The sequence below is a fragment of the Geospiza fortis genome, unplaced genomic scaffold (assembly GCF_000277835.1).
Source record: "Geospiza fortis unplaced genomic scaffold, GeoFor_1.0 scaffold366, whole genome shotgun sequence".
Lineage (NCBI taxonomy): Eukaryota > Metazoa > Chordata > Aves > Passeriformes > Thraupidae > Geospiza > Geospiza fortis.
In genome coordinates, this window is record NW_005054342.1 from 5,420,677 (window position 1) to 5,436,594 (window position 15,918).

General features: G+C 35.3%; 1 protein-coding gene across 1 annotated transcript in view; it reads right to left on the reverse strand.

Moving 5' to 3' along the window:
- GABRG3 (gamma-aminobutyric acid type A receptor gamma3 subunit) overlaps positions 1–15,918 on the reverse strand; it is a 296,832-nt gene that overhangs the window by 267,568 nt on the left and 13,346 nt on the right. Inside the window, exon 3 of the mRNA XM_014307718.2 lies at positions 13,201–13,268. Coding sequence (XP_014163193.1) covers positions 13,201–13,268 — 68 coding nt within the window. The remainder of the gene's footprint in view (positions 1–13,200; positions 13,269–15,918) is intronic.

Genomic DNA, 15,918 nt, shown 5'->3' on the forward strand with positions numbered 1-15,918 from the left:
AAACCACGGTAGACTATCAAGAAATGCAGGACTGTTTTATCATGCCTGAGTACAAGTGAGAAAAAAAATCAACCACAACTTTGACTTTTCAACTCCCTCTTTGTTGCTGCTGCATTACAGCAAGATCACTAGGAGCACAGAACATTGCTCTTTTACACCAGCTTCAGTAGCTCAAATGTAAGCTCTCCAGAAAATCTGGCCCACACTCACACTGAAATATGTACAACACAGGTGGAATCAGAGACTTAAGCTGCTAAAACCATTTTTTCTGCAGAGCATGTGCAACCAGATTTGCAGGCAGATTTCCTCAGAGACAACAGAAGGCATTTCTGACATACAGGAAATGCACCATTTTTCCCCCTCCAAAGCCTTAAAATTTAATGTCATTTTTAACTAGCATGACATAGCAAAGCTTGGTGAAAGCTGGAAGGTCACTTGCTTTTGAAAGTGAAAAAAATACATGTTCCTATATTTGCTTCAGAGCCAAACCACTGAATGAATTGCCTTTGGCAAAATTTTATAATATATATCTGCTATTCTCTACAATATTAATCTGAAATCCACTATTTATAAATAAAAATGTTACACAGATGTTTAATTAGGTTATAGCATCAACCCCAAGTACTTATACCCTTATTTCACCATTTTTAGTTTTATAGTCCAAGATAGTGCCATAGGAACAAATTATTAAATAAAGTTAAAATTGCCTACAGTTTTTTCTGTGTAAAACTGACCCTGTCCTCCATCTCATTCTGGAAAATGCTCAATTCAAACAAATGAAGATTAGTCCACAGACAAGCTTCAAATTCTGAATGAAAATAGAAGCTGAGCCTTGTAAGACTCCATTAGAAACAAAATATTCAAAAACCACTTTCAAATCTGTTGTCCTCCTATTGCAAAAGTTCCACACCTTCTTGGTTTCTCATGGGCAGCTCCTTGCAGCACTAACTACTTCTTCTTCACAGCACAGCCAACAAATTCCATCTCTTCTGTAGCACTCTTCTTCCTATTGGACCCAGCTGTGGCCTATTAAGGGCAGGCCTGCTGCTAATCTTTGGTGATTAGTACAGCTGCAACTCCTCAGGTATGAGACTACCTTCTGCACTATTTTCTTACCTTCTATCCCTCCACACAAATCTAGTTCCTGACTTTAGCTTCCATGCGATACTTGGCATAAATCAGATCATTTATTTAGAAGCTGACAGATTTTTGGCACGCTCCTCAATTTAATTTAATTATTATTTTGACTGCTAGTTTGTTTGTCATTTTATTCAAAGCATTTTACAAAGATCCTCATATGTCAAGACCTATAAAGAGTTTGAAATTTGAGAGATTCTAGTATGTTATCACTGGCTGTATTTTTACAGGCTGAAATATATTAGTAACAGAGCACAAAAAACCAATTCCACATGTAAGAGATGATGAGATATCTAGAAAGAAGCCACATTCCTAAACACTACTATGTCAACAAAAACTTCCTGTATAAATCTGAACTAAACCAAAGAATTTCCACAAGTTGACCATTCAATGTATCAGCTATCATTATCTAGAACAATCACACAATGCCAGTTCAGCCAGACTTTTTAAAAATCCAGAAGAAACTCTCAAGTATTTTAATCTGCCTCTTTTCAGTTAGCTAACCTAGCTGTGCCACAATCCATCAAAAATTCTGTTAGCTGGTCCAGCTAGGTAGCTCTCAAAATACAGGTCCAATTTTCTCTTTTTAAGATATTCTCCCCAGCTTCCTATATTTGTTTTCACTTTCCTTTTCTTTATACCATTTTTACAGTACTATCCAGATGGCAAAGTAATGCTCAGACCTATTTACATAAATACAGTTTCAGACACCAGAGAGTTAGAGAATACATTGCAGGGAAAACAATGAAGATAAAGAGATTTCAGGAGAGTGCAATCAAACAATCTTGCAGTCTTTTTTTTTTTTCTTTTTTTTTCCCTAATATACTCAGCAAAAGAATGATAAACTAAATTATAATATTATTCAAAATAAAAACTCCTAGTACCTAACCTTTTAATCTGGAAACAATAAAAGGTACTTCAGGTAAAAGGAAATATGAAAGCATCAGGCTAGCACAGATCACATTTCCATTTACACTGATGAATTCAACCAGTTATGTCAGGTGAGAAACTGTGTCCCCTGTAGAATTCAGACTGCAATATCAGGCATCAGGCAGATCCTGTTATACTGTATACATCTCCTATTTATTTGGCCCCATCCAGCACAGAAGAAATTCCTCAATTTGCAGGTGTTTCACTTTGCACTCTCCACACAGTGCAAATTCAAAGAAAAGACAGAAGGCAGTGAGAATCCAATATGTTCTAGCGCCAAAATCAACTTTGGGTAATTTTCAGTCTTATAATTAGACTCTCAGTGTGGAGTATTTTAGGAGAACATGGCTCAAAATTATGCCTGGCATAGTTCTATTCACTTTCTGAGAGATTAATTTAGCTCTTTTATTGTTTATGCTGTTCCACACACTGCATATAGGTATCCGAATAAGTCAGAAACAGAGACAAAATCATCGACTGCATTTACCTCAATCACTATGTATGCCCTAATTGAATCACAAGCAAAAATGATTGCATGAACTGAATTTATCCAAAATTGATAGTCTGATTTCAAATCAGCATTGAGCTTACATTATTCTGACCAAACAATATAGCTTGATAGCTCATCGCAGTGTCTAATGAAGTAACATTTGCATAATGCATGAATCCAGCTTAGGAAAATCGAAACTGCTTTGCCTTAAAGATGGCCAGATGTTTAGTGAGTGTGTGCTCAAGGCACAATTTCACCCACAGTAATGAAGACCAAGACTGAGACAGATAAGTAATACAGGAGGAAATTTTTTATTTCCTTTTGCAGTGTGAAAGACCAGCAAGCATTTTGGTGATCCCAATTCTTCAGTTACTAGGAGCAGTAAAATTCAGAAACTGGCACTCTTAGACAAACAAAAAAAAAAATCTTTTTTGATTCCAATATAATAATCTCTATAAATTGAAATAATATTTTTGTACCTTTCTATAATTCACAAATTTGACTGCTTTGTAATTTGACCACAATCTACAGGCCTTCTAGGTAATGAGAAACACATGCTGTGCACACTGCAGCAAATATACCTCAGAAAAATACCTACCTGGAAAGCCATTTGAAAGCACAGAGCTGTCAGAGTCTGATATATGGAGTGTATGTAAGCCGATGACAGTTATTTCTTTGTCTCAGTTAGCCAACACACTTTACCAAACATGAACTATCAGCCAAAGCTCACTATCCCTGGAGTTCACTAGCTACTGTTTCCAAGAAGGATTTTGAAAGGCAAGGTCTGAAAACAGAGGCCACTTACTGGTTAGACAATACGGGTGGAAAAAGTCTTAAAATCTTGGGCACATATGTCCTTTTTCTTATCTGAGAGAACCACTGCAAACTTCTAGCCTGTTTAGATAAACATATTCTGGGTAAAAACAAGAATCAACAGACAATAGAGAGAAAGGTTAGTACATGCAACTGAAGAAGAAAAAGATGCAACACACAGGAAAGGTGATGAGCAGTTACCACTTGCAGAGATTACCAGGAGCACAAGCACAGAGCCACAATACCCATGTCACTTTTGAGCTGGTGCTTTTCTGTATTCAACAGGATTACGAAATTCAGTTTCCAGGACTTTTCTTTTGAAGGATTTAGTAATCTCTCTTAAGGAGAAGGACCAGGAGGTCTGAAATAGCATGGCTGTCTTATGGAATGTTCTCAAAATAGTACCAAACATTTCTGGACTTCCCCATCTCTTACAGCTCCCTGTGCTGTATCACATTTGTTCAGTTTCTTGCATAGCCTCCACAGAACTTTTGGCTTCATAGAAGAATAGTAATACAGAAGCAAATTATACAATAGTGTAATCATCACTGTGTCTATGTCAACATGATGAAGAGTTTGCAAGACCAAGCGTTTTTTTCCATTTTTCTTTCTAACAGCTGGCCTAAACTCCTCCCTTCAAATACTGTTATTTGAAATGTCAAATCAAAACAGGTACAACAATCCTATTATTATGACATATTTTTTTTTAGGTCAGAATTCCTAAGGAAGAATACTTACAAAAGTCATACCAAATTTTTTTTGGTATGCCAAGAATCAATAAGATTTCATCTAAATTTCTAATATCACCTTATTCAAATATTGACTAAATATGCAAGGAAAATATCAGTGGAGCTGATGTAACCATTGGCATTTATGTTAAACTAGATACTGTAAGAAAGAGTTTGTCACCCTCATACTTTTATGAACCTGTTGCAATTTTCATAAATCTGACCTGACAAACAGAGGGCCACATTCATTCATATGAAGGCTAGGTATTTAATACCTCCCGTTACTAAGTTCCTTAAATATTTTTTAAAATTCTGTTCTTGAAAAATATACAAAAGCAATTGCAAGAAAACCAGAATCAGTTATCCCTGCTCCCAAGTCTCCCAAGAAATGCAATTTGCTAGATAAATTATGGGGTAAGCACAGGAAACAGTCAGAAAGGATGACAGCAGTTTCTTTGGTTTAAGAATCTCACAACAGCCTTGAGAATTTATTCTCCTAGACCCCTGAATAGTTTCCATACCTTTACCATTTATAACTTAAAGAAACCCTCAACAGTTACTAAAATTATTATATCACCATTAAAATGCCTGTGGTAAGTTTCAAAGCAGTCACTACACTTTAATGTCTCAGATGTTTAACTAAAACATATCCAAAACTCTGTGGTGAAAAAGATCTGCTTCTGTGGAGTGTAGAAAAAGTTAGTTATAATAACAGCTTCCTCTCACAACATTTCTTCAGCTTTCAAGGGGTGCAAATAAAATTGGCAGAAGCAGGAAAAGAGCCACAAAGTTTCATGAGAACATAAAATTTTTAAGTGTAGAGAGCAACTTACCCAATGCAAAACAGAATGTAACACAACCACCTGTATCTTAAAAGGCTAATGAAAAGCAGATACTAAAGAAGACTGTGGTAGAAAGACCTTTGAGGAAGAAAGCTATGAAAACATATAAAGAACCTAGAATATCACTATTTTTGACCACATAAAAGCCCCCTTTCCAGACCATGAAAGCAATAAATTAGGACTACTTTGATTTAAAAGGAGGAAAGTGTATGGTGTTAGTAAAAGCATGGAAGTGCTGGGATACAATACAACCCTGCAGGCTGTAGACCTTTTTAATTGCAGAAACCAAGCATATGTATTATTCTTCAGTTCTGTGTAGTCATTTAGCAGAAATACCTTGTCTGTACCTGAAAAACCATATCTGAGAGTACTTAAGAGTCAAGGGACACCATGTTCACTAAAAAATCTTGAAAGGAAATGTAATAAAATTCTCTAAACCTTTTTTTTTTCGGAAATCTGCCAAAAAAGGAAATTATGACCAATTAGACTGATGACAAGCACTCTTATGGGAAAAAAAAATTAAGGTAGGGAGGGGTCTTCTGGGTTTTGCTCACTGCAATAATGGTCTGGAAAATGCTGATCATTGTTCTGATATTCAAATGATGCTGATGAATAGTATTCATTCTTTACCAACCAAAAAGCTTTACAGAAAACTGCAGATGATTCTGTGGCCCAATAATGGTTTATAGGGGGTCACCCTGTATTCAGCTATTCCTTCCTAACTACCAAGCATATTTATAATGCTGCTAGAATTGCTGTATGGATGCTGTGACATCTAGGTCTACATTCCCAGAAAGTTATACCATGAAGTCAGATGAAAACTTGTCATTAGTACATCTCTAGTACTTACAGAACAAATCAGCAACATCCATTTGCTTCCTGAATAAATCCATAACTGAAAGCACTAAGGAAGACCAAACCATAGTTTAGATTACATCAATATCATTCAGGAATCCAATAAACAGGTCAACACAAAAGTAATCACTCTTTTATGGAGCAATCATGGAAAGCTGAAAATCTAAAATAAAGTTGATAAACACTTGACCATACAAAAATGAAATTGATTTAGGCCAAGAGATTGCCAATTTACCCTAAAGTAACTCAATACCCTTTACAGCAATTTAGCATAGTTTTTCTAAACTAACTTTCCCAAGTGTTGGCTATAAAGAATGTGAAGCTATGTACAGACAAGAAGGCTGAACAGACAAGAAGGGCAACTACTTGCTGAACAGACAAGAAGGGCAGCTACTGCTTTGTAAAGGAACTTTAACACTGAGTACACTACATCTAAAGCCTAAGGCCTGCAGGCCCAAGAAACAGGTTATTGAAGTGGGAAAAATCAAGCTTTAAAAACTGCAACTAAAGTTTTAAAGTTTTAAAAACTTTCCAGCTTTAAAAGCTGGAAAGGAGTTTCTTACCACTTTTTGTGTGATGGTTAATACATTACCTCAAAGAGGAGGTACCTGCTACATATTGTCACCCTGTTATCTACGGAAAAAACATTCAGCCTAGCTGCTCTTCAAATCCTTTTTAATACCCACTACTGAGCAGATGAGACATTTAATTTTACTATCTTATTGAAATTAAATTGCTCATTTGTCATACACCTTTTGAGACAACTCTAAGGCTAAGTTCATCCATATTTGACAATCAGCTTGAATTCTGATAAGACAGAGCAGCAGACCCAAGATCAGTCCATTACCAAAGACTTATGACAGAATCTCTCACTCCTCCAAGAAGTAAACTGGATTTCCTGCCAATGCAGTAAATTATGGCAGTATTTATTTTACTGCTGCACATCACAGCACATAAGCTACATTGCAGAAAAATTAACATTATTCTAGTTCATCCCATTGCACCTCAAACAAGAGCAGCCTAAGGCCCTTCTTTATCCAAGTCTGTATCTCCCAGGCCCTGATTTAGTTACACAAAGTGGAGCTCTAGAGAAGCCCAATTGTAGAGGCTGCCGAGGTGATATGTGAAATAATCAATCTACGTTCATTTCCCCAGGCCCAGCTTCCTCTTTTCCAGTCAGTTTCACTTTTGAGATTATACAAGCCTCTCACAAGGTCAGTGGTGGAACAGAAGCCACAGACAGATTCAAATTTCATTTTTTTACTACTACCTCCCAGAAATATTTTCATAGTGAGGCACTGACTACCAGAGCTTAAGGCAACAAGAACAAGCTTGTACAAGAGGTGATTTTGTTTTATCAGAAAAAAGTCCATTCATCTGAAAAGTTTTCTATAATGTATACATTTTTTTATTATGAGAGATCCAAACTGAATGACAGTATATAAATATGATCTAGAAACAAGAACAGTAATCTGATCATAATCTAGAAAAAATGCTTAAGTGTATGATTTGTATATCAGTCCTCATAAACAAACAGAGTCACTCAGACTAAAATTTAGTCCAGTACATGAGTGTTCTCTTAGGTCACAGAGCAACAAAGGAGTTGGTAAGATTTTCAGGGGAAAATACAAATAGCCCAAGGCATTCCATCATTATAGTGATTCTCTGAACTCATCAACTGGAAAACTCACTCCTCAAAGATACCTGAAACCATCTCCCTACACAACTGCTTTATAAATAGATTAGGTGAGATAGTGAGATAGAGTTAGAAAAACACACTTCAAGTTAACAATGAACTGGGCATCAGCCTTGTGCTCAAACAGTGACTTGCACTATCTTTGAGAAGACGTCTGTAAAGGAAATACTTGGGAGTATTTCACAGGGGGCTGAAAATGGGATAAAATCTGGCTATAAAGTAGCTCTGCCATATGATGGAAAGATTCAGCAGGCTATGTTTCTATAATTGCAGCTGTTCTAACAATCATTTTAACAAATAGACATAAAGACAAATAGATATGTCAAACAAATAGACATAAAAACTAAAAGTATGCAAGAAATTCAGGCTTAATCATAAGCCTTGAGTAGTACTTCAGACAAGTCTCCAGATCAAGACTATTCTTTAAGATATCTATAGTGTCCAGTGGAGAAGCAAAACGAGCATGTGGGGACTTTGAAACTGAAGTTCAAAGAAGTCTACCAATACATTAAAGGGTAAAAGAGAGTAAAAATTGCTTTTACTTCAGAACACTTCACTGGAAAAATGGGAAATATAGCACCCATAAAGATATATGGCATAGCCTAGAGAGTAGACACAATAGAATGAAGTGATGAAGTACATAAAAGAAACTGAATTGCCATTTAAGAATACTTGAGAATAAAGAGATGACCAGTAGGTAACCAATTACTATTTTTATGGACAGGTAAGTACAGTTTACAAAGTTGCTTCTCACGCTCTCTTCAATATTCTTTCTGTACAGCTGTGTTAAAATGAGACTCCAGCTGCAAAAACCACACAGGCGTAAAATTCTTCCTTCGCTAGCAATTTGTGCTGCAATCTCAGATTCTTGTAGCTACTCAGTTAACACTGTAAGTGTGAACGCATAAATCCACAGGCTTTGATGCCGCTGAAGTTTAATAGTCTATTTAATTTCAGCGTGTTTACTTTGCTGTCTCACGAAACAACTTCTAGGGGATTTTTTCCCCCACTATTTATGTCTAGTTCCCAATTTGATTATTGGTCTCTTTCCTTTTTCTTTTTTTTTAAAGAAAAGCCAGTACTGCTTATCTGGAGAAAACCAGGCTACAGTAAGCCACGTTAAGACTATGGTTTACAAGGCAATCTATAAACCTTTACAGCTATTGACAAGAACCGGAGCGTTGATGAAAAATGGATTATGGGTTTTAATGCAAAATCATATGCCTCCTGGACACCATTTTCAATGGAAAATACTAAAGGAAAAAAAATAAAAGGCAGATATCTAAAAACTGAGTGATATTAAATTCGTACATCTGGTTTACAATATAAAGCATGAGGAAAAAAATTGCAAATGAATTCTAAAACTAAAAATTAATTAAGAGAACTCATTTAGAAGATCCTTAAGATTTTCTAATATGGTAGAGCAGTCACTATAATTACAGATATAACAAATATTTTCAATAAGAAAAGACTGAATTAAAATCTTGCATCCTACAACCTAGTATCTCTAATGACATTGCACCTTGAAATGGCAAGTTGCAGATTTCTTTAACTTACTTTATTAGATTATGAAAACCAAGACAAAGAGATATAATGTGCACTCAAGAACATATAATTTGGCTCATAGAATGAATTTGTCATTTACTTTTGAATAAACCAGACTGTATATCCTTTAAATGAATCTAAGTCCTATTATGTTCTTGATAAAGGACAGGCAAGATATTTTTATATGAGATGGCTTTCATTTATTAAAAAGACAGCCTAAAATTTTTGAATGGGCATTCATGTATCTTGGAATTTTAAATTCAAAATACTTGTAATATCAATAGAATCTACCATTGCATAACATCATGTCATAACTCAAAATGCTGAAATTACTTCTTTAAAGCTATTGCTACTCACAATCACTTCCTAGTATCACCAAGTTCATTATTCAGTCTGTTTTTCCTTGTCTGTTATTACATAATACCTATTTCTTTGTATCAGTTTTTTTAAACCATGACCTAAAGAAATCTTCCATGTCACAGACAAAGGAAGAGTCACCCCTGTCTATTAAGAGAACAAGTTTCTATTGTCTTCATAGAGATATTATAATGATGAGTCTCTAACAGAAGACCAACCACATTACTGTTTTACTCTTTCTGGAAATCTTGAGGTTTAAAATAGACATATTGAAAGTACCTAGAAAATGAGACACTGATAAGAAGTGTTTTAGGGGAAGTGGCAGAAACTCTCCGCAGAAAGTCTGGAATGCAGGGTTAGCTGTATATCCCTGTGGATTATGGTGTCTTTGCCACAGAACACGACCTCTCCTTTGACTTTTTGATGGGGTCCCTAACATTGCTTCCCCTTGTGGCAGTTACAGCCTCACTCTAAAAAGACTGATTCTTGTATTCACATGCAGTTCATCTGAGATTAACTTTGCTGCAAGTAGGTGTCTGATAGCAACTGTCTTTTCCCTGACTGCAAAAGAATCCATTAGATATTAATATTCATGCTCAAGTCTCAGCATAATTGCAACAGTTAGTGACATCTGAAAAGCTTTGCTCTACAAAATTGGCTTGAATTTTCAGCTGAACACCCATTGAAAAAATATCTTAAAGAAAATTATTTCCTAGGTTTCACCCACTAGATGAAAAACACTGATGAAAATTGATCAGAAAATATACATGCAGAGTTTGATTTCTAGAGAAGCTCCACATGATTTTCCCTCAGAAGTGCTGCAGACTAAGAAAAAAGTAATTGAGCTAAGGTCTAAGTTTGGAAGTACACAGCAGGAAAGTCCACCTTGTACGTGTTGATGATCTCACCCTTGAAATAGAAGGGATGGAAATCAAAGTAATCATCACTCTTTTTGATAAATCTTACCAAGCTGCCTGAACAGAACAGCTCAACTTTTAATAATAATTTAGAGGAGAAAAGTTGAAAGTTCTTGTCCTGGTGAAAAAAAAGACCATAGGTGGATTCTACCAAGAATCCCTTTTTTTTCTCCTGAAATGAGATTTTCATGCACATTCCTCTCCCTTTGAAATTTCAATTATATGACAGATAGTAGACTGAAGACTTCTGTTCTTCCTTTCTTCCTCTTCCTCTGACACAGGTAATTTCTAGCTTCTATTTCTGTTCAACTCTTTGTGTACCCATACTTCAGTGGTTCACAGTCTACATGAAAAACTGCTTACTTAAAAGTAAATAAATTATTATTTTTAATTCCAAAAAGTGTTCGATTTTTTTTCTTCCAGTAGATGAAATAATGGCTACTGAATACTGTAGCCAAACAGTTGAAATAACACAAACTAGGGGACAAGAAACTTCTCAATCAGTTCTACCACTGCAGAGACAAGCCATCATAGAGCACAGTGGTTTGCAATTTTGTGAGGACTTGCCATCTTCACTGTAAATTTGAGACTGCACGATCATTACTACTCTCTTACGTATGTTTGGACAAACTCCAAAGTAACAGAGCAGAAATTGAGTTTTTGGACAAAATTTTGTTACATTTGAGTGCCAAATGTTAATTTCCTATATTGGTAATTAGGTTTGAGAACAGAAATGAAATTCAAAAATACTAAGGTAGTTCAGATTCAGTTTCAGTGGGATGTACTGTCCACAAGCACACCTGAAATAATGTCCATTTCTATTCAAAAGTTTAAATATAACTTTATGCAGTCTTGAGTCCTTAAACCTCAGATACCTAAATTTTGTATTTCATTATTTTATTCATCATTCTGCCCTTACACATTACACATATTTTTTCTTCAGCTGTAAGCAAGAAATATCTCAGTGTCATACACTCGTTAACCATCCTAACAAGACCATTTACTATAGAAGAAATATAATATGCGTTTTTAAAATGGATATTTTGGTGCAGATATCTATTTTGGGTATCTTGAACTCAAAAGGTATCTTGAACTCAAAGTTAATACATAAGTAAGTCTGTGCCACAATAATCTTCCAAAACCCACTGATTTCTTATATTACAATTTTTTTCCTTCTACCTCAAGTAGTTTTGATGAAATGCTTTCTTATTATTCCACATACATTTCCAGCACCCCAAAATTCTACTTACAAACTAATTCAGAGAGGCAAAGAGCAAAAACACATTGTCCCCATTGCTTTTGAACAAGAGTGCCCATTCCTAGAATAAATGCAAGCCAGAGGACCTTTCAATGAATTGTTCACCAGAGAAGTCATTATGATATGCTGTCAAGAATGGCACAAGAACAGATGAGAGACCCAATTGCAAGGGCAGAAAAAGAAGCTTTATTACAAAGGATTCTTCAGTTTATATAGACCGATACGATACATTCCACTTGATTGGCTAGGTAATAAAAAACATCATTCTCACACAACATCCTTGAGAAGAACGGGAAAACAAAGTGGAAAACACCACCTGCAAATTGTTTATACTAGCAAGTTATCACATTCCTACAACTCCCTAAAATTCTCAGAAGCCACTGTGAGAAACGATTGCCGTTTCTCTCTCCCTGATCAGACTGGCATCCACAGTAGGCCATCAGAGAAGGGCAAGATAATTAGCTACTTATTAGTTCAAGAATGGAGCAGCTACTACCATTGCTTGACATTCAGTACTTCACATGAAATATCAATCAACACATTTCACACTTCATGAATATGACATCAAGATGTCCACAGCACATAATTTGTTTCTATGTTTACTTGTCAGATTTTCAACTACAAGGGTATATAGGAGTCTCTGACCACCTTGTATTTGATATGCTGCAATGATTTGCCTACTTTCATATTTATAGGCAAAACCAAAGAATAAGGCTGAACAGACACCTTTTAAATTCAGGAGCTTTTCTTCCAAAAATACAAAAGATACATGCAATGCACTCATTAGATTCTTATAGGAACACTGTACACGGCAGCCTTTGAATGCCATTGTGAAAAGAGACATTGCTTTGAAGAGGTTATTTTAAAATCTTTAAGTACAGTAAGATATTAACAGGCCCTCCATTTCCAAGTTGTATTTAAAAAAAATCAACCTAATTTAAGAAGGGGAATAATATGATGAATCCAAACTCAAAAGTTGCACAAGCAGCCACAGCTACCCATAACCCCATAGCTACATAAACATTCAGCTTGCTTTCTAAATCTGAATATGTTGCTGCAGCATTGAGGAAAGACCTAGAGTTCAGACTGTAACAAGGGACCAACCATAGGTTTATTATTGCCACACAATCACATTCTCAGTTTCTCCTGCCTTTACACATGCAGTACATCTATGAATAACTTCTTCAAAATTATACTCTTACATTCAAGATTTTTGGTAACTCAGTGAAAGAAAAGCAACCACTGAAGAGATGATGAATTCCAAATAAATATGCTGTTATTATCTGATGACTTTCATTAACTCCACATTATTAAGCTGTATATTTGATTGCATCTTGAAACAACATCTCAAGAGTTTTCTTGAAAATTACTTAACTTCAAACTTTTTTTTTCCTAAGATGGCTATTTCATCCCTGAAAATCTACCAACATTTTTCAATAGACAACACAGAACATAATATTGCTTACACGTTTGTTCTCTTGATGAGACATAAAAACCAGAATTATAGCTGAAAACAGGAGTAAATCAGAATCAAACAACTTATCACTGTGGTATTTAGTGTCTTTTTCAAAAGTTAGTATTGATGCCAAGATCAGCAATCCAGATAAAAATCTTTGTAAGTAAGTCACTTACCATATTTATTGATGATACAGGACCAATGCTGTTAACATAAATGTCAACATCAATAACTGTCGGTTTTACTGTGGAGAAAAAAAATTAATATTATTTTGCAGACAACGTAAATAATCACTTTAAATACTTTTTCCCCCAATAAGTACAAGTTCCTTTTTTCAGGTACAACTGCTGAGAAATATAGATAATGTATTTTTAGGAAAACATGGTTCTATTCCTCCTACCCAACAAAAATAATTGCCATAAATTAAAACCTGTACCACTTCATCATCATGATTCCAATTTGTCAGCAGCAATTTGTTAAGAAACTTTCAGTGCTAGGCATGATAGCTCAAAGTAAAGCTCAAACCTAAGATGCCTGACATGAAAGTAGAAATAATGTAGCATATTACTTTTTCCCTTTACCTCAACATTCAGGTTCTTTAGCCTGTTTGTTCCAGATCAAAAAAATCTTTCCAGATTACTGCATCGCATCAGCCCTGAAATCATCCTAACTTTGAGTAAAATCTCTATGAAATCTGATTAGCTAAACCTAAGCAACTCTTCTTTCAATTCAGATTCATTCCCTTCAGACCACATTGCCTTTGCACTCTTTCATTCAGAGCCTTTTGAATTTGATTTGGTTTAGCCAATGCACATTTCCCATCAGATCTTCCTGAAGTTTTCAGACTTCAAGGACTTTATAAGCCAAGACAAGCTCTGTATTCCTTTCTTTTGCTGAGGCCACTAGGATTTCTCTTTCTTTCAGCATCTTTGGTGTCAGTGTAGCTGCTGGACATTACTGAGCTCTTATTGGTGACATAATCTAACTCTCAAATAATGCCACTCTTACACCGAAAGAAGCATTGGGTTTTTTTTTTACTTGTACTGCCATTATTGTAGTCCCACCAGCTGGAAGAAAACATTAAGCTCTAAACTGAAATCTAAATTAGTGGTTTCCTTTCTCCAGAGTTAGCTGACTCAAAACTAAGTATAAAGAATAAATGCTGTTTTAACCTGCATAGTGAGAATTGATGCAAACTTGCCCCTAGTAAGCCAGCAGTTTCTGTTGGACATCTTTTTTTTCCCATAGAAGTACCTTCTCCTCTACATTATTTTCAAAAATCTCCAGAGAGTATTCAAACCACTGAAGTTTGGGAACTATGTTGGACTTGGACTTTTTTCACTAACCCCCAAGCCTCCTACAATGAGGAAGTGCTGGCGTATCAGCCACGCAAAATTCAGAAAGCTTTCCTCTAGGAAGCTACTGAGCAGAGAAGTGAGGAACAGCTAAATACCAAGGTTCTGATGGAAGCTTATCTCTGGTAACAATCAATCAATTGGTCTAAAGCCATCTGATAGACAGACAGGAATCTTCACATGTAAAGATGAATATTTTTTGCGTGCATCCCCCAAACTTCAGACTATCAAAGAGGTGTCAAGTAGTTTTAAAGTACTTGGAAATTTAGATGGTTATGAAAAAAAGAATTTGCATGCTGGCCTGTCCTGTAAGACTTTGGTATGTACATATCATTAGGAAGGCTATATCTCCTGTCGCAAAACACAGACACTAAACTGGGTATAAATAGTGATTAAAGACAATAACCATTCTCTCTAATTTATTTTTACAATTACAATTAAGTAACACATACTTCTTGACTGTGTATGGTCAGAACATCCAGGATTATTTAAGGTCATGGTTTCAAAGTGTCTGAAGTACTGGCTGAGGAACTCAGATCTCCCCTTCAGCAAAAGAAAATGTGAATTCAGCTGAACAAGCTCAGCTGATTAAAGGAATTCTAATTGTACCCAGCTAATAACTAAATAGGAGTCTAGCAGCTTCTGGTAATGAGTTGCCTCAAAATGCAGTAATAAATGTCATTACACAGGAATTGGTAACAGCAAGAAACTACAGCTAGCTCTTCCACCAGAACAGCATTCATGGAATAAAGAGCTCTAAGCTTTATAGGGTTTATGCACATGTCTACCTGGAAGTTCAAAGCTAAGGAGTTCTGGTGAACATTAATGGCACTAGACTTAAGGATGCAGACTGGCATGCAACTGAATCTTGGCAGGATCAGGAACGAAATTCAGGATCAGAACACAGTGCTTGAAATCTGGTTTTTTAACCTGTTTAATCACTGCAGTTAAGTATATAAATAGAATATGAGGTGATAATTTTTCCTGAATGTGCTGGACCAAATTCTCTTATGTTGCAAAAAAAAAAAAAATAAAATATTAAGCACTGTGTATTAATGCTAAAGAGAATTTGATCTTACTCACAGTAAAGGTCTAACCTTGAAACAGAACACTAAACAAGGGTGACTTCTTCTATCAGACATTTCCAGTGAAATTCAAATTGAAAATAAACAATAAAAAATTACAGGTAAGCTATTATATCTGTTCAATTTTTTTTTAATTGAAAGTTAATTTGAATTTTTTTTCATTTTCCTTGGCAGGGGTAAAAAATACAATTGCAATTTGATTGTATGATAAATGTTTGTTCAGGTTTTAAAAGAAAAGACAGAAGAGCATAGTTCTTGTTGCCTGTGGTCTTTCACAGATATAAACACATACAAACAAACAAGGGATTTTCAGGTATAAATTTTACATTCATTATCATAAGTTTTTAATTCAAATACCAACCAAAATGTAGCAACGTTTTAAGATTATTTCCTCCAAAATATATTATGAAAAAGGAAATAACTGAGTCTTAATGTTATCATGTCCTATGAGAAA